The 24903-nt window shown below is 39.7% G+C and overlaps 1 protein-coding gene across 1 annotated transcript in view; it reads right to left on the reverse strand.

The window, feature by feature from the left end:
* Nucleotides 1-24903, reverse strand: part of P3H2 (prolyl 3-hydroxylase 2) — a 315781-nt gene that overhangs the window by 123265 nt on the left and 167613 nt on the right. Inside the window, exons 2-3 of the mRNA XM_073589425.1 lie at nucleotides 15369-15512; nucleotides 1795-1984 (exon numbers count right to left, since the gene is read on the reverse strand). Coding sequence (XP_073445526.1) covers nucleotides 1795-1984; nucleotides 15369-15512 — 334 coding nt within the window. The remainder of the gene's footprint in view (nucleotides 1-1794; nucleotides 1985-15368; nucleotides 15513-24903) is intronic.

The following is a 24903-nucleotide window of genomic DNA, read 5'->3' on the forward strand; positions in this document are numbered from 1 at the left end:
TGTTCCAAGAAACGCTTGTTTGCTAATAACTGGGCAGTATATACAGGCCGACGATCACCTGACAAACAAAAAAGACTCTTGTTTGTCGAGTGTAATGTTTTTTAGACAAGCCTGAAAATCAATGTTCTCAGCAACATATCATCCTGTGTAGTAAACAGGACCTGTACTGCCAAAGATAATAGCAGCTATTACTGATCGTTCTTTGCTCATAGGTAATGCAGTCTGCCTGTCCAAACAGATTGATAAACACCTGCTGATCAGTAAAGTAACTAATTGGTGGTCATTTAATGTTGCATGTCCGCTGGTGTAAACCCGGCCTAACTGAGGCCTTCAATTGTACAATTACTAGCCAACAAAACCCATGATGACACAAGGCCAGTTTCTAACGCTCATTCCAGACCACAGAGCTCCAGTGCAATGTGTTAGTACTTAATGATTTATCTGGTTATTGTACTCAGAGGTAAATCTGACTGTTGACATTAAGAATTCAACACATACTTGGATATTCATTTGGCAATGAAGTCATGAATGTACTACTAACTGATATGTTCTGCTCCTGCTTGTCCATGACAGATTATGTTTAAATATACAGATATGAAATACGTGCACAATTTATACGCCAACATCAGGACACAGAAGAAATACACATTAGATCATAGACTTGTAAACATTTACTCAACAAGTTGAGATTATGGAAAATACCATGAAGCCAAACTGTTTTCTGGATGACGTCCAGACTCCCAATAAGCAGAGCTGCTCAAAATTCGAAAAACACAAACCTTATACAACAGATGGAGAATGTGATTTGTTTAGCATTGGTTTAATTGTTTGCAGTCCATGGTTAATAAATAACCCCCTTTTCAAAACTATCTCTATCTATCTGTTGATTTGTTTCCTTTCTTATGTGTATGTACAGTGGTTGTAAAAGTTACAATGGACCCCAAGTTAAAAACTCAACAGTATCCCAACATAGAATAATTTTTCCTGGGTGACTATAACTAGAGCGCACATTTCATACAACAGTACAGATCTATGGCACTTGTGATTGACTGGGAGATCCAACCAATCCATCATTTCAGTCATCTCACTAGTAAAACCCTTACTGTAAGACATGCACTGATTGGCCGGCAGCGCCTCTGTGCAGTGCCGTACTACATGTACTATACTTGTCTTTATTTTTACATTTAACGTTTTGTTCTGTGCAGGACTCTAAAGAAACTCTTGTCCTCTACATAGAAAGCAATTAATCATTTACTAATTTACTAGTTGTAGGGAATATTCTCTTTTTTTGGGGTGGGGTTGTCTCTGAAAAGACCACAGTGTGAATGTGCTCTTACACTTTGCATGTATGCCAGCTTTAAGTTCAGTTCAATTTTTTGTTTTGCCGTTATCGCTTGTATGTTGTACAAACAGTTGGCATGGCTCCCCTTTCTTAGCCAAGTATTCCATCTGTATATACAGTAATATCCAGCTTTCTGACTTTTATATGAAAGAACATACCGTACTTTAACTACTCAATTTGTATTAATCTAATATGGCATTTTGGGGGCATCGGAACCCATTACTAGCCAAGTATTGGTAGGTATGGCGCACACCCAGCAGGAATGGTGCTAGAGTGCGATTTTAATTAAGAGGATGGCCCATCATACACGCCAGGCCTGCACAAGTCCCCTGTAAGTTTTCAGGATACATTTTCAAATCCAGTACAAAATTGCACCCTCAGTATAATATATGCCACCTGATTGCCTCCGCGGCTCCTTGTACATGTATTAATCTGTTACATGCCACAGTTACCTGCAATTCCTTCATATAGTGTTGCACTGTAGTCCACATACTCATATTCATCAAATTTTTGTGGTCCCCCACACATTGCTCTGCATTCGACATCAGACCGGTAATAGCCTTTCAGGGCCTCTTCAAAGTGATCAATAGCTTGTTCGTATTGCTCCTGGTCATATAACTTTACACCTGTTTGGTATTCATCCTGACCGTAAAAAAAACACAAATATTAGGCAAACATTAGGTGAGTAACTATTTGGTAATAGGTTTGAATATAAGAACATTGAAAAGGGTTAAACAGCATCTAAAAAGCTTCTGGTTCTCAAGACCTTAAGAAATTTTAAAGTCTTGGCTTGGACAAATAGTGGACTCTTACATTGGCCACACACATTAGATGTATGAAAACTATACATCTAACTTGTATGGAAGGGCCCTTACTTTATAGGTATGGGGGCCTTGTTTTCCTATTAGCCGAGGACTAGTGACTAGAGATGGGTGAACCCGAACAGTAAAGTTCGGCGTCCATAACGAACACCTACTGTTCGGGCATGGACACCAAACACAGACTTCACCAGGAAGTCCGTGTTACTGTTCAGGTTCGGCTACCCAAACGCCGGGTATTTTTCATTCTGCTATGTGCATGACAACGCAGCAAACACCGCTTCTGATCAGTGGTGAATTCAACAGACAGCGTGAGCCCACAGCTGTGATCGTAAGAATAACCTTCATCTCCAGTCACTGCTGTCAGCTGATGTGACTACCTCTCCTATCAGCTGACACCTGCTGCTGCTATTAACAGTGATAGCAGCTGTCGGCTGATGGGAGTGTTCATCAGCTGGCTCCTGTGCTGTAAATAATTTTAAAAAAATGCATGGGTTCTCCCGTTTCTTTGATAACCAGGTAGGCAAAACTCACAGCTGGGGTCTGCAACCCTCAGCTTTCAGCTTCAGCAAGACTGGTTATCAAGAATAGAAACAACGTGGGCTCCCCCTCATTTTTGACAACCAGCCTTGCTAAAGCAGACAGCTGGAGGCTTGTATTGTCTGTCTGGTAAGGGGCCATGGATATTGGCCCCCCAGCCTAAAAATAGCAGCTCGCAACCGTTCAGAAAAGGCGCATCTATAAGATGAGGCAATTCTGGCACTTTGCCCAGCTTTTCCCACTTGCCCTGTAGCGGTCGCAAGTGGGGTTCATATTTGGTGGGTTGATGTCACTTGACACTTGTCACTTGACATCAAGCCCACGGATAATTAAAGGAGCAACATCTATATAGGCATTGCAGGACCTTAGGTATCCATGGTTTCATTCACTTATGAAGTGACAGATAGTTATCTATTTGCTAGTTGCCCTTACCATGAATTCCTAAGGTCCTGCAATACCTGCACATGAGGAAAGAGACATAGCGAATCACAAAAACTATACTACATTTCTTATTGGCTGTATTTGATAATATTATTATTACACCTACTACACACTGGGATAGGATATTGGAGATTGGAATACCCATTTAAACTATTAATTTTCTCAAAATCATTTTGTGTCCACAGGTTATTTGCTTGGTCTTCTCTAAGGCAGCAGATCCAACCTATTCTGTTATTTAAACTCAAAGTGTTAGCGAAAACTGTCAGTTGCCAAATATATGTACCGTATTTCTTAACAAAATCTATGTTAAGAAATACATATATTGAATCTATTAATGCCACTTTCCTGAATCTGGCATTGTTTGTTTTTTGTTTCTTCACCTCTCCAATTCTATGGTCTCTCTCTTCCTTGTCACTAATTACAAGTATTGTTAGACAAGGGGGGCAGGATTCTCAACTCTTCTCTGCGGACATCTTCATTAGGATCCACCCACTTGGCTAAAAGGACTACATTTACATGAAAGATAGAAAGGGTCATATCTAAGGAGTGGAGAGGCTCAGGAACAAAATTAAAAGGTTCAGGAGAACATCGGGATTTAGACCAGATAAAGTAATTACATATTATTGCCAAGTTACATGCCCTCTTTAAATACTGTCGTTAGAGTTAAACTAGGGTGTCATACCCTGCGGCATGGGAGCCAAACGCTGCCTGCTGTGCCATTCTATGCTGCCCTTAAAGGGGACCTGTCACTAGATTCCTGTTGCCTGAACCACTGGCAGAATGAATCACATCCTGGTTGCATGTTTACAGCCCGATATCTCTTGTTCTGAAATACATCCACAAATCAGATAAAACATTGTTTGATAATCCAGCAGGGGACTATAGGAAAAGACAAGACAAGTATGGCCCCAGGTGGCTTCTCCTAGCCCTGTTCCAGGTGATCAACATAAACACATGGGAGAGACCCGTCAGTCACCTGAAGTGGGGTGCAGGGAAGTCAACCAAGGACAGACAAGAGATACCAGGGTGCAGTCACACAACCAAGCTCTGATTTGTGCCGTCCATGGCAGTATTCTGTCTATTGACAGAAAGGAAATCTGTCAGCAGGTTTTGCTACCCCATCTGAGAGCAGCATAATGTAGGAGTAGAGACCCTGATTCCACAAATGCATCACTTACTGGGCTGCTTGCTGTAGCTTTGATAAGATCACTGTTTCATTGGCTGTAGATCTAACAGTTCTCTAATGCTGAGCTCTGTATAACCCCACCCACACCACCTATTGGCATCTTTCTGTCTATGCACAGTACACGGAAAGCTGCCAGTCAGTGATGGTGGGGGCGTTATACAGAGCTCATGAATATGAAGAAATACATGACAGCAGGTTCACTAGTCCTAGTGATAAACTCCTGCTGATAGAATAGTAATTCTATCAAAATTACAGCAAATAGTCCAGTAAGTGACACATTGCCGGAATCAGGGTCTCTGTCTTCACATTATGCTGCTCTGAGATTAGGTGAGGATAAAACCTGGTGACCGATATCCTTTCACTATTTGGACATATAAAGACTTGTCTGTGTGTAGCTGCTCACATATCGTTTCTATCTCAGAGAAAAGAGGAGTGATGCCTGGACAGAAGCAGAAAGTGAAACTGAGCAAGTGGTGGTCATCGTTGTGTGCTCATCTCTCCATTGCAGTTTATGGGAGGTGGGAAATGCTAGACTATTACTGTATGATCTTAACTGAAGAAAACCACATACTTGCATGATCTCTCTGACTTCTGATTGGGGAAGAAGGTTACCCCAAGTCCTAGGGGAAGGTCTAAAAGTGGAACCTGCACCTATCAGACATTTATAGCACATATCTACAAAAGTTTCAGAAGTTGTATTGTGGCCCCAGGGAGCGCCTTAGTACGAGAATGTGGCCCTCGGATCATAAAAAATTGTGCAACGCTCTTAAACTCAGGACAGCTACATCTGTACAACATCTACAGACCAAAGTGACATTGGCAGAGTATACAGGCTCTGAGCAGATGGATAGGTGAAAAGCTATGGGGATTTTCTATAGATGATGCCTAGCATGCGATCGTTCCACTCTCCTTACTAGCTGTGGATGGCTTATTTAGCCGAGGGACCGGACTACATGACATAATCCTTACTATTGCTTGGGTTTTCCAGTTACGTTTCCAGACTGATTAAAATAGGAAATGCAATTTCCATCTGTTGAACCACATAAAATATATTCTCAGGCAGTGAATGTATTGTATTATTAGAGGCAGCCGAGTCAGCTAAAATGTGCAATGTTATTATACATAACTAGTGTTGAGCATTCCGATACCGCAAGTATCGGGTATCGGCCGATACTTGCTGTATCGGAATTCCGATACCGACTTCCGATATTTTTTCAATATCGGGCATCGGCATCGGAATCGGAAGTTCAAAGTTGATTGACAGCCGAAATGACGTCATCATGATGCGCGGTGTGTGCGCATCATGATGCGCCGTCATTTCGGGCCTTCTGGGGGTCTCTGCCGGCCTGCCGGTGGTCTGTGCACCCTGTGGGGGTCTGTACCGGCCTGCCGGGGGGCTGTGCCGGCCTGCCGGGGGGCTGTGCTGATGTCCGGGGGTCTGTGCAAGCATCGTCCGATGGGACTACAAGTCCCATCTGGCGATGCCTGCTACCATGACAGTGATTGACACATTAGTCAATGATGGGACAGTAGTAGTCCCATCATCCGGCTAATGTGTTAAATGTTTAAAAAAAAAAATATATATATATACTACATGCATGCTACATACATACTACATGCTACATACATACCACATATATACTACATGCATGCTACATACATACTACATGCTACATACATACTACATATATACTACATGCATGTTACAGACATACTACATGCTACATACATACTACATATATACTACATGCATGCTACATACATACTGCATGCTACATACATACTACATACATACTACATACATACTACATGCATGCTACATACATACTACATACATACTACATACATACTACATGCTACATACATACCACATATATACTACATACATACTACATGCATGCTACATACATACTACATGCTACATACATACCACATATATACTACATACATACTACATGCATGCTACATACTACATACATACTACATACATACTACATGCATGCTACATACATACTACATGCTACATACATACCACATATATACTACATGCATGCTACATACATACTACATGCTACATACATACCACATACATACTACATACATACTACATACATACTACATGCATGCTACATACATACTACATGCTACATACATACCACATATATACTACATGCATGCTACATACATACTACATGCTACATACATACCACATACATACTACATACATGCCACATACATACTACATGCTACATACATACAACATATATACTACATGCATGCTACATACATGCTACATGCTACATACATACCACATATATACTACATGCATGCTACATACATACTACATGCTACATGCATACTACATATATACTACATGCATGCTACATACATACTACATGCTACATACATACTACATACATACTACATACATACTACATGCATGCTACATACATACTACATACATACTACATACTACATACATACCACATATATACTACATACACTCACTGGCCACTTTATTAGGTACACCATGCTAGTAAGGGGTTGGACCCCCTTTTGCCTTCAGAACTGCCTCAATTCTTCGTGGCAGAGATTCAACAAGGTGCTGGAAGCATTCCTCAGAGATTTTGGACCATATTGACATGATGGCATCACACAGTTGGCGCAGATTTGTCGGCTGCACATCCCTGATGCGAATCTCCCGTTCCACCACATCCCAAAGATGCTCTATTGGATTGAGATCTGGTGACTGAGGAGGCCATTTGAGTACAGTAAACTCATTGTCATGTTCAAGAAACCAATCTGAGATGATTCGAGCTTTATGACATGGCGCATTATCCTGCTGAAAGTAGCCATCAGATGTTGGGTACATTGTGGTCATAAAGGGATGGACATGGTCAGCAACAATACTCAGGTAGGCTGTGGAGTTGCAACGATGCTCAATTGGTACCAAGGGGCCCAAAGAGTGCCCAGAAAAAATTCCCCACACCATGACACCACCACCACCAGCCTGAACCGTTGATACAAGGCAGGATGGATCCATGCTTTCATGTTGTTTACGCCAAATTCTGACCCTACCATCCGAATGTCGCAGCAGAAATCGAGACTCATCAGACCAGGCAACGTTTTTCCAATCTTCTACTGTCCAATTTCGATGAGCTTGTGCAAATTGTAGCCTCAGTTTCCTGTTCTTAGCTGAGAGGAGTGGTACCCAGTGTGGTCTTCTGCTGCTGTAGCCCATCTGCCTCAAAGTTCGACGCACTGTGCGTTCAGAGATGCTCTTCTGCCTACCTTGGTTGTAACGGGTGGCAATTTGAGTCACTGTTGCCTTTCTATCAGCTCGAACCAGTCTGCCCATTCTCCTCTGACCTCTGGCATCAACATGGCATTTCCGGCCACAGAACTGCCGCTCACTGGATTTTTTTTCTTTTTCGGACCATTCTCTGTAAACCCTAGAGATGGTTGTGCGTGAAAATCCCAGTAGATCAGCAGTTTCTGAAATTCTCAGACCAGCCCTTCTGGCACCAACAATCATGCCACGTTCAAAGGCACTCAAATCACCTTTCTTCCCCATACTGATGCTCGGTTTGAACTGCAGGAGATTGTCTTGACCATGTCTACATGCCTAAATGCACTGAGTTGCCGCCATGTGATTGGCTGATTAGAAATTAAGTCTTAACACACAGTTGGACAGGTGTACCTAATAAAGTGGCCAGTGAGTGTACATACTACATGCATGCTACATACATACTACATGCTACATACATACCACATATATACTACATACATACTACATGCATGCTACATACAATACATACATAGACATACAGTACATATAACAAAGAGTAACATACTTACCAATACTTGTCACATTGTTCCCCGAAGCCATTGTCGTCTACGGAATAAATATTAACATAACAAACCACAAAAATACTCACCCATGATCCGAAGCAGTCCACGAGTGTGTCCCACGACGATCTTGGGTAGAGAACTGCAGCATCAGCTGATGCTGCCGCTCTCTACGGGCTGCAGGAATCCAATGACGGAAGGTAGGTATCCTTCCGCACTGTATTCCTCCGCCACTTAAAAAAAAAAGTCCCTAGTCTCACTTTATGCCATTGCTGCGTGGGAATTTGTATGTTGCATGCATGTAGTATATATGTAGTATGTATGTTGCATGCATGTAGTATATATGTAGTATGTATGTTGCATGCATGTAGTATATATGTAGTATGAATGTAGCATGTATGTAGTATGTAGCATGTATGTAGCATGCATGTAGTATGCATGTAGTATATATGTAGTATGTATGTTACATGTAGTATATATGTAGTATGCATGTTGTATGTATGTAGCATGTATGTAGCATGTAATTTTTTTTTTTTTTTTTTTTTTTTTACATTCAACACATTAGCCGGATGATGGGACTACTACTGTCCCATCATTGGCTAATGTGTCAATCACTGTCATGGTAGCAGGCATCGCCCGATGGGGCTTGTAGTCCCATCGGACGATGCCTGCACAGACCCCCGAAGCCTGCACAGACCACCGGCAGGCCGGCACAGCCCCCCGGAGCCTGCACAGACCACCGGCAGGCCGGCACAGCCCCCCGGCAGGCCGGCACAGCCCACCGGAGCCTGCACAGACCACCGGCAGGTTGTCACAACCCCCCGGCAGGCCGGCACAGACCACCGGAGCCTGCACAGACCCCCTGGCAGGCCGGCACAGCCCCCCGAAAGGCCCGTACAGACCCCAGAGAGGCTGTACAAGGCAAAAATAGGGTTTTTCTTATTCCGATACCGGAAGTCCCATAGACTTGAATGGGACTTCCGGTATCGGAATCGGCGATACCGATACTTTTTTTTAAGATCGGCCGATCCATTCCGATCCGATACTTTGAAGTATCGGACGGTATCGCTCAACTCTATACATAACTGTTGGCAATGCCTGGCTGAGAGAGCAATGATTTTTTCAGTAGCGGAAACATATCTATCATTTTGTTTCGGTAGCCGCTATGCCAACTGAACACAGAATAGATTATACAACTGAGCACAACCCAAGTATTCAACGTCAAAAAACATTAAAGTCAGCTCCAACGCAGTGAACAAAAGTCAATATCGATTTCAGGAACAGAAAAGTCTAAAAAAAGTTATCTGCTACAGTATTCCCCGAACATCTCAACCAAGGACTAACAGCTGGAGATCAGATACATTGCCCGGCACACTGTCTTCATGCTTGACTTAACCCTTCTACAAAACGTAGTTAGTCTTTAATTAGCATCATTTATCTATTATATCCAAAGTCAGCCATGGGAATTAACAATCTGTGTGATCACTGAACCTATAAATGGCGGGGCTGTCCAGATCATGGACGCTTTTTGCAACTAAGTAATCAGTAGCATTGTAGGTTAAAGTGATGGCATAAAGGAGAATACAGTGTGGGTGATGGCTTGTTTTCATCAATAGCGCTAGTTAGGTGAGTTTTGTGCATGATTAAAGGAGAGTTTTACTTTAATAAAAGCTTCAGACTGCAATCCGCTGCTTACTATAAGGATTGTTTGTAGGTTGTACGCTCTTACGGGCAGGGTCGTCATTATTTTTGCTTTAATTATTTGATTATCTTTAACGTTGTTACTTATGACTGTTGTATATGTTGGCGCTATATAAATAAAGATTATTATTATAATAGTTTCAGGGTACGGTTGCATGTCAAAGCTGGTGAGCGCCCAGTCATGACAGTCACAGCGGCTATCAAAAGGACTATATGAAGAATAGAGTAAATTAATTGCATATTGTTACTAGCAAGACCGTTTGGTCATTAAAGGGGTTGTCCAATTATTGATAACCTAATTTTTAATGCTAAAATGACCAATATAAAATAAAAAAAGACATACCTCCCAGACCGGCGCTCACATGACCATGAGCTACAACCTTCACAGTTCTGTCTGATGGAAGTGCGAAATCTTCAGCCTTTGAAAATTCGATGATTGGCTGCAGCACTCACTTGACTTGCTGGTAGACACAGCGTCAACTTCGCTGGATTGGCACCAGTCCAGGAGCTGAGTATACTATTTTAATTTAATGTGAGGCCCTTTATCATTCATGAAATTGTTGTCCAGTAGTGGACAGTAAGGCTGAAGTCACACACAACATATAAAAATACGGTCCGTTTTACACGGACAAGAATCGTAGAAATGCTCCCGAACAGTGATCCTTATGTAATCCGTGTGCAATGTGAGGATGCGTTTTTCTCGCATCTAAGCATCCGTATGGCAAGATTTTCTCGCCGGCTTGCAAAATGGACATATAATGGATCCATGGCCTCAAACATTCTTGAAAACATATATCCAGTCTATATATATTATATAGGGCAGCACGGTGGCTCAGTGGTTAGCACTGCAGCCTTGCAGCGCTGGGGTCCTGGGTTCGAATCCCACCAAGGACAACATCTGCAAGGAGTTTGTATGTTCTCCCCGTGTTTGCGTGGGTTTCCTCCGGGCACTCCGGTTTCCTCCTACATTCCAAAGACATACTGATAGGGAATTTAGATTGTGAGCCCCATCGGGGACAGTGATGATGATGTGCGCAAACTGTAAAGCGCTGTGGAATATGTTAGCGCTATATAAAAATAAAGATTATTATTATATTATATATATATATATATATATATATATATATAGTGGGGCAAAAAAGTATTTAGTCAGTCAGCAATAGTGCAAGTTCCACCACTTAAAAAGATGAGAGGCGTCTGTAATTTACATCATAGGTAGACCTCAACTATGGGAGACAAACTGAGAAAAAAAAATCCAGAAAATCACATTGTCTGTTTTTTTTTCATTTTATTTGCATATTATGGTGGAAAATAAGTATTTGGTCAGAAACAAGCAATCAAGATTTCTGGCTCTCACAGACCTGTAACTTCTTCTTTAAGAGTCTCCTCTTTCCTCCACTCATTACCTGTAGTAATGGCACCTGTTTAAACTTGTTATCAGTATAAAAAGACACCTGTGCACACCCTCAAACAGTCTGACTCCAAACTCCACTATGGTGAAGACCAAAGAGCTGTCAAAGGACACCAGAAACAAAATTGTAGCCCTGCACCAGGCTGGGAAGACTGAATCTGCAATAGCCAACCAGCTTGGAGTGAAGAAATCAACTGTGGGAGCATTAATTAGAAAATGGAAGACATACAAGACCACTGATAATCTCCCTCGATCTGGTGCTCCACGCAAAATCCCACCCCGTGGGGTCAGAATGATCACAAGAACGGTGAGCAAAAATCCCAGAACCACGCGGGGGGACCTAGTGAATGAACTGCAGAGAGCTGGGACCAATGTAACAAGGCCTACCATAAGTAACACACTACGCCACCATGGACTCAGATCCTGCAGTGCCAGACGTGTCCCACTGCTTAAGCCTGTCCATGTCCGGGCCCATCTGAAGTTTGCTAGAGAGCATTTGGATGATCCAGAGGAGTTTTGGGAGAATGTCCTATGGTCTGATGAAACCAAACTGGAACTGTTTGGTAGAAACACAACTTGTCGTGTTTGGAGGAAAAAGAATACTGAGTTGCATCCATCAAACACCATACCTACTGTAAAGCATGGTGGTGGAAACATCATGCTTTGGGGCTGTTTCTCTGCAAAGGGGCCAGGACGACTGATCCGGGTACATGAAAGAATGAATGGGGCCATGTATCGTGAGATTTTGAGTGCAAACCTCCTTCCATCAGCAAGGGCACTGAAGATGAAACATGGCTGGGTCTTTCAACATGACAATGATCCAAAGCACACCGCCAGGGCAACGAAGGAGTGGCTTCGTAAGAAGCATTTCAAGGTCCTGGAGTGGCCTAGCCAGTCTCCAGATCTCAACCCTATAGAAAACCTTTGGAGGGAGTTGAAAGTCCGTGTTGCCAAGCGAAAAGCCAAAAACATCACTGCTCTAGAGGAGATCTGCATGGAGGAATGGGCCAACATACCAACAACAGTGTGTGGCAACCTTGTGAAGACTTACAGAAAACGTTTGACCTCTGTCATTGCCAACAAAGGATATATCACAAAGTATTGAGATGAAATTTTGTTTCTGACCAAATACTTATTTTCCACCATAATATGCAAATAAAATGAAAAAAAAACAGACAATGTGATTTTCTGGATTTTTTTTTCTCAGTTTGTCTCCCATAGTTGAGGTCTACCTATGATGTAAATTACAGACGCCTCTCATCTTTTTAAGTGGTGGAACTTGCACTATTGCTGACTGACTAAATACTTTTTTTCCCCACTGTATATATATATATATATATATATATATATATATATATTTATATTTCATACAGAGGTACTGTAGATAGCAGAGAACAGCCGATAATTCAATTGTCGGCTTCTGTAAAATCATTACAGAACCCGACAGGATATGAGACATGTTTACATACAGTAAATCATTGCATATCCTTTAGATTTATATATGTTCCTCACTAATAATGTTAGTAGTGTGTGTGTAAAATTTTGGAGCAGCAGGTGTTAAATTAAAGGATTAATTCACGGAAAAAATTTGCGTGGACTCCCGCGCAATTTTCTCCACATGAGAGGGCAAGCCAGTGAGTGAGGGCAGAAGCTACATCATTTAGGCAGCCCAGTGTGCTCTAGTTGCACACCTGAGGAAGAGATGACACGAGGATGTACTGTGTTCTGCTTGGAAACCTTGGATGCTAGTATTCATGTTGATATTAGTTTCACACGTTAAACCTGCGCAACGATTGTTGGAGATCAAGAACCCTCCTTGATGGCAACAGTATCCTATAATGGAGGTAGCTTCCTTTAGCAGAATGGGGCATCATTGTCGCACTGCAAAAATGGTTCAGGAATGTTTTGAGGAAAATGACAAAGAGTTCAATTTGTTGAAGTGGTCTCTAAGTTGCCCACATAGAAATGCAATTAAGCCTCTGTGAGATGTGGTAGAAAATCAAGATTGATCCATTGGGGTATGTGCCCGACGATCAGAAATTGCTGCGGTTTTGACTTTGTGCATTTATGCAGCGCCATACTCGCAGCAGTCAGATGTTACAGCATAGTGGATGGGATTTCTAGAAATCCCATTTCCACTATGCATGTATATGTCTATTCTCTTGCGTAGACTATTACAGAAATTTCCACAATACAATGTATTTGGATGTGGCAAATCCGCATGGTTCAGTAAACACATGTGGATTTACCTGCGTGATTAGAACACAGCATTTCACATATTGAAGAAACGCTGTATTCAAAGCGCTGCTACTTCCGGATCGTGGACACAAAGCCTTGAGGTTAAACATTGCATATTACAGGACTTAAAGGATCTTCTGCTAACTTCTTAGTGCCAGATACCACAGTGATTTCAATGTGTTTTGACTGATTGCTATATAAAAAGTATAGCAGGTTAAAGGGTTAAAGTCAGAAAAGTTGGTCATTTCAAATGTTACTGTCAACATCTATAGGGATATATGGGAATAACATTTAGGGACATTTAATAGTTAAAACCCTGATCTAAAATTGCTGTTGGTGAGTCCTAGGTATTTCCTCAGGTATACCATTATCATGATAATTGTCTGTGTAGGAACTACATTTACTATGATTAGGGGTGGGTGCAATGCAAAGATAAGCTAACCAATAGTGATAAATCAAAAAAGGAACAATAGTTTCTATATTATATCATACAAGTGTATGAAAAATACTGACACTGAAACAGTGAAGATAGAATTTGTAATATATAATGGGTAAAGAAGGCAGCGCCAAAACGCGCGTTGGGGCTGACACCATTGCAGTGAAAAGGCACATTCTGCATGGGTTCATTTTTGCACTTTAATATAATCATGTTTGGTACTTAGAATTATATTCATGTTATATGGCACTAGACACGTTATTTTCTACTGATAGGCAGTGGATCAACAGACTATGTTCACAAGTTGCATTTTGGTGAGTTTTTCCAAAGGCAAAATCTGCCCTCTTGGGAGTAAGAAATTTCCTGAAAAAAAGCAGGTTTTGCTTAGCTTTTATTGCATTTTTTCCTGTTGTTTTGTCATGTTACATTTGTCACTTTTGCATGCTGACAAAAGTTTAGTGCCCCCCAAAAAATCTGATTCTACTTCATCAGGTTTTGGCCCAAAAACCGAAGCAAAAACTGATAACTGCTTTTTCAGCAATTTTTTCACCAACCACCTATTGGTTGCAATGAGTGAAAGAAGTGACATGCTGCAGTCAGCAAAAAACAAAATTGTGCACAAAATACTGAAGACAAAAAAACAAGCTATGTGCATGAGATTTCTTAAATCTCAGACTTAGTTGGTACTGTAAAACGCAGCTTAAATTTGCATAAAAAAGACATTAAAAAACTCACGAAAAATACGTGTGAACATAGCCTTACTGTAGTTATGCACTTTGTATTTTATAACCTGATCCACACGGTGCTATACAAGTAATGTATGATACACATTGCACTGACATTATAGCACTTGATACATTATAAACATGAATATACTTATATCACATTTTGCAATTGCATCATTGTGTATTTATGTCCCATTCCTATAAATTATTTGCCCCACATATCACATATTGTACTATATTGCCTGTATTTATCATCTCTACCATGTCATCTCTTTTCCTATCATGGTTCTGTGTATAAAATCCCATATTTTTAATTTGAATCACTTTGCTGATCTAATAAATAATGTATTTTCTAATTTAAGTGCTTTTGAACTCAATTCGTTATAGCTTTAAACAATAGTGAAATTATGAAGAAAGAGAAAAACTCATGAAAATAGTTGAATCACTTTATCCATGCTAAAACAGAAAACCATAAGAAATCTACTTAGGTGGAAAATTAGTGCAAGTTTGTCTACTGGGAGATACTCGGTAATTGGAAACATGTGCGGTGTTGTTGTTTTTTTTTTTTTTGTTTATAGTTTTCTCGCAGTCAGATTCCATTGTGCTCTACACGTAGTCACAGGACAAAAACTGATAATGCCTGCAAAAAAAGCAAAGCAACAGAAAAATGTGTGTACTCACCATATATGCCCGTCTCTCGCGATCAATCAATGGTGTATCTGATTTGACTTGGTAGTACTTTAAGTTTTGCTGTACTTCCATATGCTCTGGGTTGGCCATGAAGAAAGTGTGAGCCGCTTCAGCAGCTTTATCCAGCTGATTTAACTAGGAAACAAATATGTAGAGTGCACAATAAATACATCTGTTCTGCCAAACATGACATACCATATAGCCTTATAACATTATAGATTTATAGCACACTCCCAGGTAAGACCCATGTCCACTTAACGATCACGGGCGGCACAGAGGCTAGATGGAGATGGCAACCACGGAAGTTCATTTCTTTAGCTAAGTCTGCCCCCTATACTTCACTACTGTTGCATGGACACAGTAGGGGACAGGCGTAGCTAATGAATTGAGTCAGTAAGCCGACCTCCTTCGTGCACGTCAACAATACCTGCAAATCTTTAAATTATCTAGTATGTCAACTCTAAAAGTTGGACGTGTAGGTCAAGGGCCGTGAGACAAGGTCTGGATTCAAATATATAGAGAAGGAGCTGACATATTGTGTGTTGTATTGGGATCCTTTTTATATTTTCTATATTTGTTGTATGTTATTTGTGATGTTCTTGAATTCTGTAAGTGTGGGCTGCGGCTTGATAGTGATTGGTGCGAATTGTAGCTCCACACTATTTAAACCAGCCGTATTCATTACTATGTATACTTGACAACGCCCTATTGTTGGTCGAAATGTCGTATTTTATCATGGCGGAATAAAGCTTTTTTTCTACTATTACACCTGGATTGGACGCTGTTCTCATTTTTTTTTTTTTTTTTTTTAAGGTCTGGATTCAAGTCTTCGGAATAAATATATATTACTAAGTTGAATTTATTTTCGTTTGGACAACAATTGCATTTTTTTTTCTTCGGACAACTGCTTCAGCAAAAGCTTCAACCTGAGATATTAAGAACATGATGTGAGAGTAATAATTGCACAGGAGAAAAAAAATACTCATTGGATCAATCAAATAACGTTCATGGCTTAGTGTTCTTTGCAAGCGAGACAATATTAATAATTTCTGCTCTATAATTCATTTTATTTATTATGGTATGACAAATTTCCTAATTTCCTTCTATCAGTGTATACCAAGGCTCTCAGTACCTAGTTCTCCCAAAGGGCACTAATTACAAGCATTAATTCCATTTTCCTTGGCATCCACGCTGAAATTATTTGTTTGATGAAGTTCTGGTTTCCTGGTGTGACATCACCATCACACAATGATTTTCCTGTTCACAGTGACGTCGGTTACAGAGAGACGACTTTCCCCCAGAGCTCTGAATTCCAAAGCTATGAGCTCTGCGCTCTCGCACCATGTTCCGTGCTAAATGTGGCTATTAGAGGCGATTTTGAAACATTTAAAAGGATTCCTTAAGGGCTTGAACAATCTTCATACCTTCGCTGAAAGACTTCCTTTGCTAACATCAAGCAGGGTCATAGGGAGTTGCTCATTATAGGCATTTTGGAAATAGACTGAGTTTATCAGTGAAAGAGCAGTGAAAATATAAACAGGATTATGAGAAGTACATAAAGTGTAATGAAACTGTGCAAACAAAACTTTTTTTTTGTACCATCGGTGCCAAGTCAGATGTTGAGGCTTGTTTGTTACTTAAATGCACTCCACTCTAAGCAAGTGAATAAAAGCTGAAGTTTCTCCACACCTGTGCATATCTGATGCAATAAATCTTCGTGCTATAACTAACAGTTTTACCACCAGAAATGCCATTGCTGGAAGACATTCCACTTCTATGGAAAGATACTTTCACTTGATTCAAAGGTACTCATGATGATGAATTGATCAAAATGACAGTTCTACATATTATATATCTTCAAAGTGATCCTTGATTTATGGCTTAAGAAACAGAAAAACAATAGTTTACATGGTTACTCCCATTTTTCTGGCCCCCTGGAATCGGGCTCCGTAACAGTTATCTGCACAGTTGGTTGTTTGAACTCCAGTATGCAAGGAAAAACAGTAAATGGTCTTCGAGGTTAGATCACCATAATCAGAATGTTATGGTATAAATAAGTAGTAGGGAAGGGGGGACGGGAGAGTCAGCTCACCAGATCTGTGCAGTAAAGAAGCAGTGTAAGTCCTCGTACGGAGCCACCAAGGACCAGGTGCAGTTTGCAAACAGGAAAACAAGAAATCAGAAGCGAAAAATCAGGCAAGTTAAAACTTCAATGGTTATTGGACATCATTGAAACGTTTTCGGTTCCACCATTAGTCTTCGACCAATTTGTTTTTGCTATGCCTTAAACATGTTTATAACCGAAACACGTTGGTTTAAGACCACTGGAGGAACCACAAGCATTTTGATGATGTAAAAAAAAATTGACGTTTTAACTTACCTGATTCTTCGCTGGAGATTTCTTGTACTCCTAATGTTATGTTCTAGGTATATCCTAGAAATTTGCCTAGTAATTTGCCATATGATACTAGATGGGAATTTCACTTTGAAGATATTCCAAATTTACAATAAAATCAATTGTCAGTCCTTATATCCAATGAAGATCACAGCTACTGTACCGTAAGCACACAATATGGCAAATAGTATAAGATATTAATTAACATAAAATATGTTTTTGTAGTATGAGTAGGGAGCAATGAAAGAATCTGGAAGTATCTTAGGAAAACACAGGTCAAACATAAAAACTCCATGCATATTTTACTTCTAGATCCAGTGATTTATAAGCAGGATCCCTAAAACTAAAAATATCTAGTATCAGGGTTAGTGTCAAAACTTGATTGAAACAGTTTATTAAGCATTTTTCAAAATAATCTATAAAGAGGCTGTAGCTGCTGATCCTTCCCGATAAACCAGCCCTAGTGCAGCATGTAGCTGCAGTAGTTAGAAAATAAAATCTTTTCTTACAGCGCTGGTCTGGTGTAATTTCAGAATGAATTTTAAGTTTTTTAATTTTTTACCTGTGCCTAAGAAAGTACGCAGGACACGCTCTGTCTCATACTGAGCTCTTAAGGGTATCCTCTTTAGAATTCTATGTTGAACCTATTCACTATCTAGTGAGGTTTTGAAAAAGACCCTGGTATGGTCGAAACGTTACCCCTATCTTCACTAAAAAATGTTGTTCCTGCTGTGGTATTCTTACACTTTTAAATAAATCTGAATTAATTTTGCTAAGTATTGCATTGTTTGAGTGCGGCTGTTCCTTTTTTCTATTTTACTTTGGGTTTAACCAAGTTCAGCCAGCACCTCTTACCTAAAGCAGAGTGCGCTTCATTTTTTCTTTCATAAGAAAGTACGGTATGCGTTTTGGCCAAAATCTAAATTCTAGGATTCCATTAGAATGACGAAAAAAGAAAAGTTGCCTTTGACAGCTAAGATGCTCATAAGAATTCTCATCTGTCAGGGACTTGATTAGAAGGCCCAGCTTGGGAAAAGCAAAATGCAATTATGATCATTAGTGATCTCAGTTTTAATAAAAAAGTGTGTATTGTTAACATTCTATCAAGTTCAAGCGATATAAAATAAGGGAAAAAATGGAGTAAAATAATAAAAGAAAACAAATTAAAGAATAATTCTATTATGAAAATGAGAATGGTAAAGAAATAAGACATTATTAGAAAATTAGACAAATAAGAAATAAAAAAATTTGCCCCCCAAAAATTATATTTCCAGTAAAGTCAGAGGAGTGTTGGCGTGGCAAGAAAATATACCCTAATAGATATATATTTAAAGATCCTCATTGTGTAACAACTATTCTTGAACCAGCACAAAGAACATTCTTGCATTAATGTTCTAATATTAATATTTCTAATAATAAGAATTCTCAGAAACATGTGAAAGAAATAAACGCCTATTACAACTTGATTTACAGCATGTCTGAAAATGCCCTGATGGAATTTTGTGTACTGCCATAATTAAACAATTATTTAGGGTGGTTCAGGGAGTGGTTTCTTAATTTGGCCTTCCAGCAATTGTTTATGAAAATCATTTAACTCAAACCACTTTTTTTCCATTAAATTGTAACTCTGGGCTTCAACTAGAATAAATATGAAAGATATTTTAGATGCTTCTGATAGGCTTAAGAAGCCTTTACAGGTGTTTTTTTGTTAATTATTCTAATTTACTGAGATAATGAATTTTGGGCTTTCATTGCCTGTAAGCTATAATCATCAACAATAACAGAAATAAACACTTGAAATAGATCACTCTGTTTGTAATGACTCTATATAATATATGAATCTCATTTTTTTGTATTGAAGAACTGAAATAAATTAACTTTTTGATAATATTCTAATTTAGTGAGAAGCACTTGTATGTCTATATTTTAAGACCATCAAATAGAAAAACTGAAATAATGTAGCAAATGTACTTATACAGCGCCATTAATTCTACAGCACTTTATAGACATGTCATCACTGTACCGATTGGGGCTCACAGTCTATAAATTCCTTATCGTTATGTCTTTGAAATGTGGGAGGAAACGGGAGTATTCAGAGAAAACCCACAGAAAAACAGGGAGATCATTCAAAGCTATCAATGTTAGCTCAAACAATTCTGTAAGAAATCTAAAGTAAATGCAAGCTAACAAATACAAACAGTGCAGTGGCGGCATTCCTTTACTGCAAGTTCACACGCATTCCCACAGAGGACAGCATGTGAGCTAGCAGCTGTGACCAGTGGTGAAGAGATTCCTGCCGGTCAAACATTGGCTGATGAGTACTACTATCATCAGCGTACGTCTGGTCTCACTGATAGCAGCGAGACAGGTGACGCTGATGAGAGTATTCACTAGCCGCCTCCTGTGAATAGAAATAAAAATGTCAGCATGATATATAATTACTTCTGTGAGTGTGAAGATTACTGTACATGCATTTAGCTAATAGATAAATAAAAAAATGGAGTGGAGTCGCCCTTATTTTTAGTACCCAGCTGAGGGAAAGCAGACAGCTGGGGCTGGTGCTATTATTCTGTGAAAGGACAATAAACATGGAGCTTCCCAAGCTATTAATATCAGCTCCCAGCTGTCTGCATAGCCTTTACTGGTTAATAAAAAGGGAGACCCTCAAAAAATGACGTGTAGTACCAACTTTTTTTTAAATAACCAGCAAAAGTTAAGCAGAGAGCTGTGGGCTGATAATAGTCTGAGAAGGAACCATGGATATTGGCCCCCTCTCAGACTAATAATACCAGCCCTCAGCAGCCCCAGAAATGGCGCATCAATGAAATGCGCCAATTCTGGTTCTTATCCTCGGCTCTTCTCACCTGCGTTGGTGCATTGGCAAGTGGGGTAATTGTTTTGGGGTTGATAGCAACTGACAACAAGCCCAGGAGTTAGTAATGGATAGGCAGCTATCATACACCCCCATTACTAACCCCATAGACAAAAGTAAGATAGGCACATAAAGAGAAAAGTCCTTTAAATGAGTCAAGCAATGCAACCAGATGTGACAGAGTTGGTGTTCGTCGTGGTACATAATCATTTGGGATTAACAATGGACAGGTGAGGATTATTTTGATTTTTTATTTTTATGTTAATAAATGGGAAAAAGATGGGATAAGTCAGTGAGTGTTTTGTTCAATTAAATAACTTTTTCTGTGTGTCTTCATTAATTTTCACTATGGGGTTAGTAATTGGTGCATCTGATAGAGGCTTCTCTATTACTAATCTATGGGTTTGATGTCAGCTGACATTACAATGCTGGCATCATCCCCAAAATTTTACTCCACTTCCCAACGCACCAGGACAAGTGGGAAGAGCAGGGCAAGCATCAGAATTGTCGCATCTAATAGATGCACCTCTTCTGAGGTGGCTGAGAGCTGCTATTTTTAGGCTGGGGAAGGCTAAATATCCATGTACCTAACAGGCCTAGACAGACAGACAGAATACCAGCCCCAGCTGTCTGCTTTAGCTTGGCTGGTAATCAAAATGGGGGGGAACCCCATGCCATTTTTTAAATTATTTGTTTAATGTTATTTTATTCTATATTTGATAACCAGCCAAGATAAAGCTGACAGCTGAGTCCTGTAGCATTCAGTTGTCAGCTTTACCTGTGCTTGTTATAAAAAAAGAAGACACCACATCTTTTTTTTTTTTTTACACGGTGCAATTACAGCAATGCCAATACTTGACATGGCTGTGATTGGGCCAGAAGTGCCCACACAGGAAAAGATTGCTGACTGCAGCCTTTCAACAAGTTTTGTTCGGGCTGATGAACCCAAACAGTAAGATGGACTTCCAGGAGAAGTCCATGTTAGGGGTCCGTGCATAGACACTAGTTGTCTGGTATGGACCCCGAACTTTACCATTCGGGTTCGCCCATCAATAGTAATCACTTACACATTTATCACCTGAATGGAGTAGTAGAAAAACTACAAGCTGGAGGAATTTTCCAACCACTTAGACATTTTACTACTTATCTGAGTGATATTTTTCAGTTTATCAGAGCATAAGAAAAGTTAAATGCTAAAGAAATAATTCTTATGCCTAAACATACAGCCTAATTCTGCCACAAATCCATTCCTTATCCAACAAATCCTGTGGTCTTTGCACATAGCATCTCAGTCTAGTTGAGGACCAGGTGCAAACTTTCAGAAATGCTTCTTCGTTAATTCACGGAGCGTCTCTACCCTATTCTCTTTATTCTCAATTTGAATTATTGTCTGTTATTACAAAGGTCATGTCTGTTAGGAGACTAACCTAGCTAGAATAGACTAGACTGTGGTCACTGAGATATCCAGTGATATTATATGATTGACAGATGCAGACTGGAGGACACCATATGGAGCAGAAGTGAAATCATGCTGGAAAATGACTGCTTCATGTTACTCTGCTTGGCATCTTCTGCCTGTTATATAAGATAAATGAAGCTTTGTCACTGAACATTTTCCCAATTTTTCACATGACCAACTGCCAATTATACTTTCCTATCCATTTCTTTAAAAAAATTCTACTGAAATGTTATAAATCGAAAAAGCGTCAAATAACTACGTATAGTTTTAATGATAGAAGACATTTATTGTGCTATGTTCTAATTGTTGACAAAGTAAGAAAGGGAAAATTAAGTAGAAAGGATACAATACTGTAAGATAAATTCATTTCCAATAAAGCCACATTTCTTAGTGTTAGGCAGCTTTATGCCAATATCCAATCACTGCATGAAGATGTAGACATTCGAGTGGCCGTTTCGAGTAGTGGATGACCTCTTTAACATTTTAGCTTTAAATCACCCATATATGTACAGATTGTACAACTTGGGCCAGACTGCCATTGTCTATGCTAGGTTGTGTAAGACTTTTTAAGATTATATTAATACCTAATATGTTATGTGCCATCCATCATAACAGGGAATGATAAAGCCTAAATGTAAATGTAACCAAAATTGCTGGAAATGTCCAAGCTGCAAATCACAGGCCATGGTGGTTACTCAGCTATTTCTGGTGTGTCTATGCTGCAGGGAATCAGTGAGGGTGGGTATCACTTTTTTTGCTATACCAATCTAAGGCTGGTTTCACATTAGCGCTTTTGTGCGCAGCGCATCGTGCGCATGCGCACTGCGCACCTATGTTTAACATGACGTGCACATGGTCTTGTGCACACTTGCGTTTTCGTGCGCATGCGTTTTTTTGTTTTCGCGCCAGACGCAATATGTTGCATTTTTTGGTCCGCCCTGTCTTGTCAAAAAACGCATGCGCACGCTTGCGCATGGAATGTGCAAAAACATCACATTGAAGTCTATGGGAACGCATGCGTGCGCATGGTCTTGCGAACGCTTGCGTTTTTTTGCACATGCGTTTTTGAGGTAAACAAGTCTGGAATGTGGTCTAGACAATGGAAAAAATGTCACACCTAAAAACGCATGCCCATAAAAAATGCAAACGCATGCAAAAATGCATGTAAAATGCAAGCAACGCTGCATTTTTTTTGACGCATCAGCGTACGCATGATGCTAAAAAATGCGCGTTTGTTTTGCGTTTTTCTTTGCGTTTTTTAATGCACACGATGCGCTGCACAAAAAAACGCTAATGTGAAACTAGCCTAAGCTCTTTAAAAAAAAATAATTTATAGTTTCTGTGTCATTCCTCTAATGCAAGGATGGGGCACCTCCAGCCTGCGGGCCATTTGTGGTCCGCAATGACCTCTTCTCCAGTCCCCGGGCAGATTCCCAGGAACCGCAAAGCTTGGAGCGGTCAGCCACGCTTTCCCAGCCACCAACCCTTTAAATTCCTTCTTGCACAAGGAGCACGTGCACGCCAAGTTCACTACCGAATGCTTCGGCGCATGCATTGAAGGAATATATGATGTAGATGTGAATGCAGAAAAAACAGCTTGAACTATATATCATGACTAACCAACATCTGGGTTTCTATGAGGAGGTAAGTGAAAATCTGGATGTTGGTAATGCGGCTGATGTGATATATCCTGACTTTGCAAAGATATTGTATACTGTTCCACATAACCATCTTATACTGAAGCTTCAGAAGGAGGGATTAGGGGAAACTATATGCAGATGGGTAAAAAAAACTGGTTAAGGGACAGGAAACAAATAGTCATTGTAAATGGTTCATTCTCTAAATGGGATATAGTCAGCAGTGGGAACCACAACGATTTGTGCCTGGACCAATTCTTTTTATTCTCCTCATTAATGACTTTTTAACATGGTGGAATGAGAGTAAAGTGTCATTCTTTGCTGAGGACACAAAAATATGTAGGATATTGAAAACTGAGCTTGACAGTATAATATTGCGGAAAGATCTGTCAAACACTTGGCGGATGAGGTTTAATGTAGATAAATGTAGAGTAATGCACCTAGGACGGAGTAATCCTATTCTAGATTATAATAGTACATAACTCCGCTTTACTTTATTTTTTAATGCATTTCTTTTTTTAGCTATTTCTTTTAAAATTTGTTTTTTTTTGCTTGTTTTTATCTAATCTTGTTATAAATGCAATGTGTACACCTCTTTGGATTTAGGGTTTATAACCAATAGATTATAAACTTATTATTCATTTATTTTTCTTAGGTGTGAAGGATTTATCCGTGTATTCAGACTTTGTAAAAAAATTTTTTTTTTCTACGTTTAACACTGTGTAATTTCATGCTATAGTATGGATTGCACAGATATTGTTTAATTATGGAGAAAAGACAAAAGTGCTTGTTTAATTATCACTGATCATTCCTTGATGTCACTTCCATGTAATTCATTATATGTTGAAAATGTGTTTGTAGTGTTTCATTGGTGTTGAAAGCTCTTGAGAAGATAAAACATTCCGATCCTGACAAATTAAAGACTCAAGATTCACAATATCTCTGAGTGCCGGTATTTCTTCATTTCATTTTACTTACTTCCACATGCACCACAAAGAGTGAAGTGCTGATCGCCATTTTGGATTCGGAATTTAGAGTCAGTTCAAAGGCGGGCAACAAGATTATTACAAGGGATGGAAGGCCTCTCATATGATGAGAGGTTGGAAAAGTTGGCCTTGTTGAGCCCAGAGGGGATCTCATTTATATGTAAAAATACATGTGTA

Source organism: Dendrobates tinctorius, unplaced genomic scaffold (genome assembly GCF_039654945.1).
Source record: "Dendrobates tinctorius isolate UK_male_01 unplaced genomic scaffold, ASM3965494v1 ptg000107l, whole genome shotgun sequence".
Classification (NCBI taxonomy): Eukaryota; Metazoa; Chordata; class Amphibia; order Anura; family Dendrobatidae; genus Dendrobates; species Dendrobates tinctorius.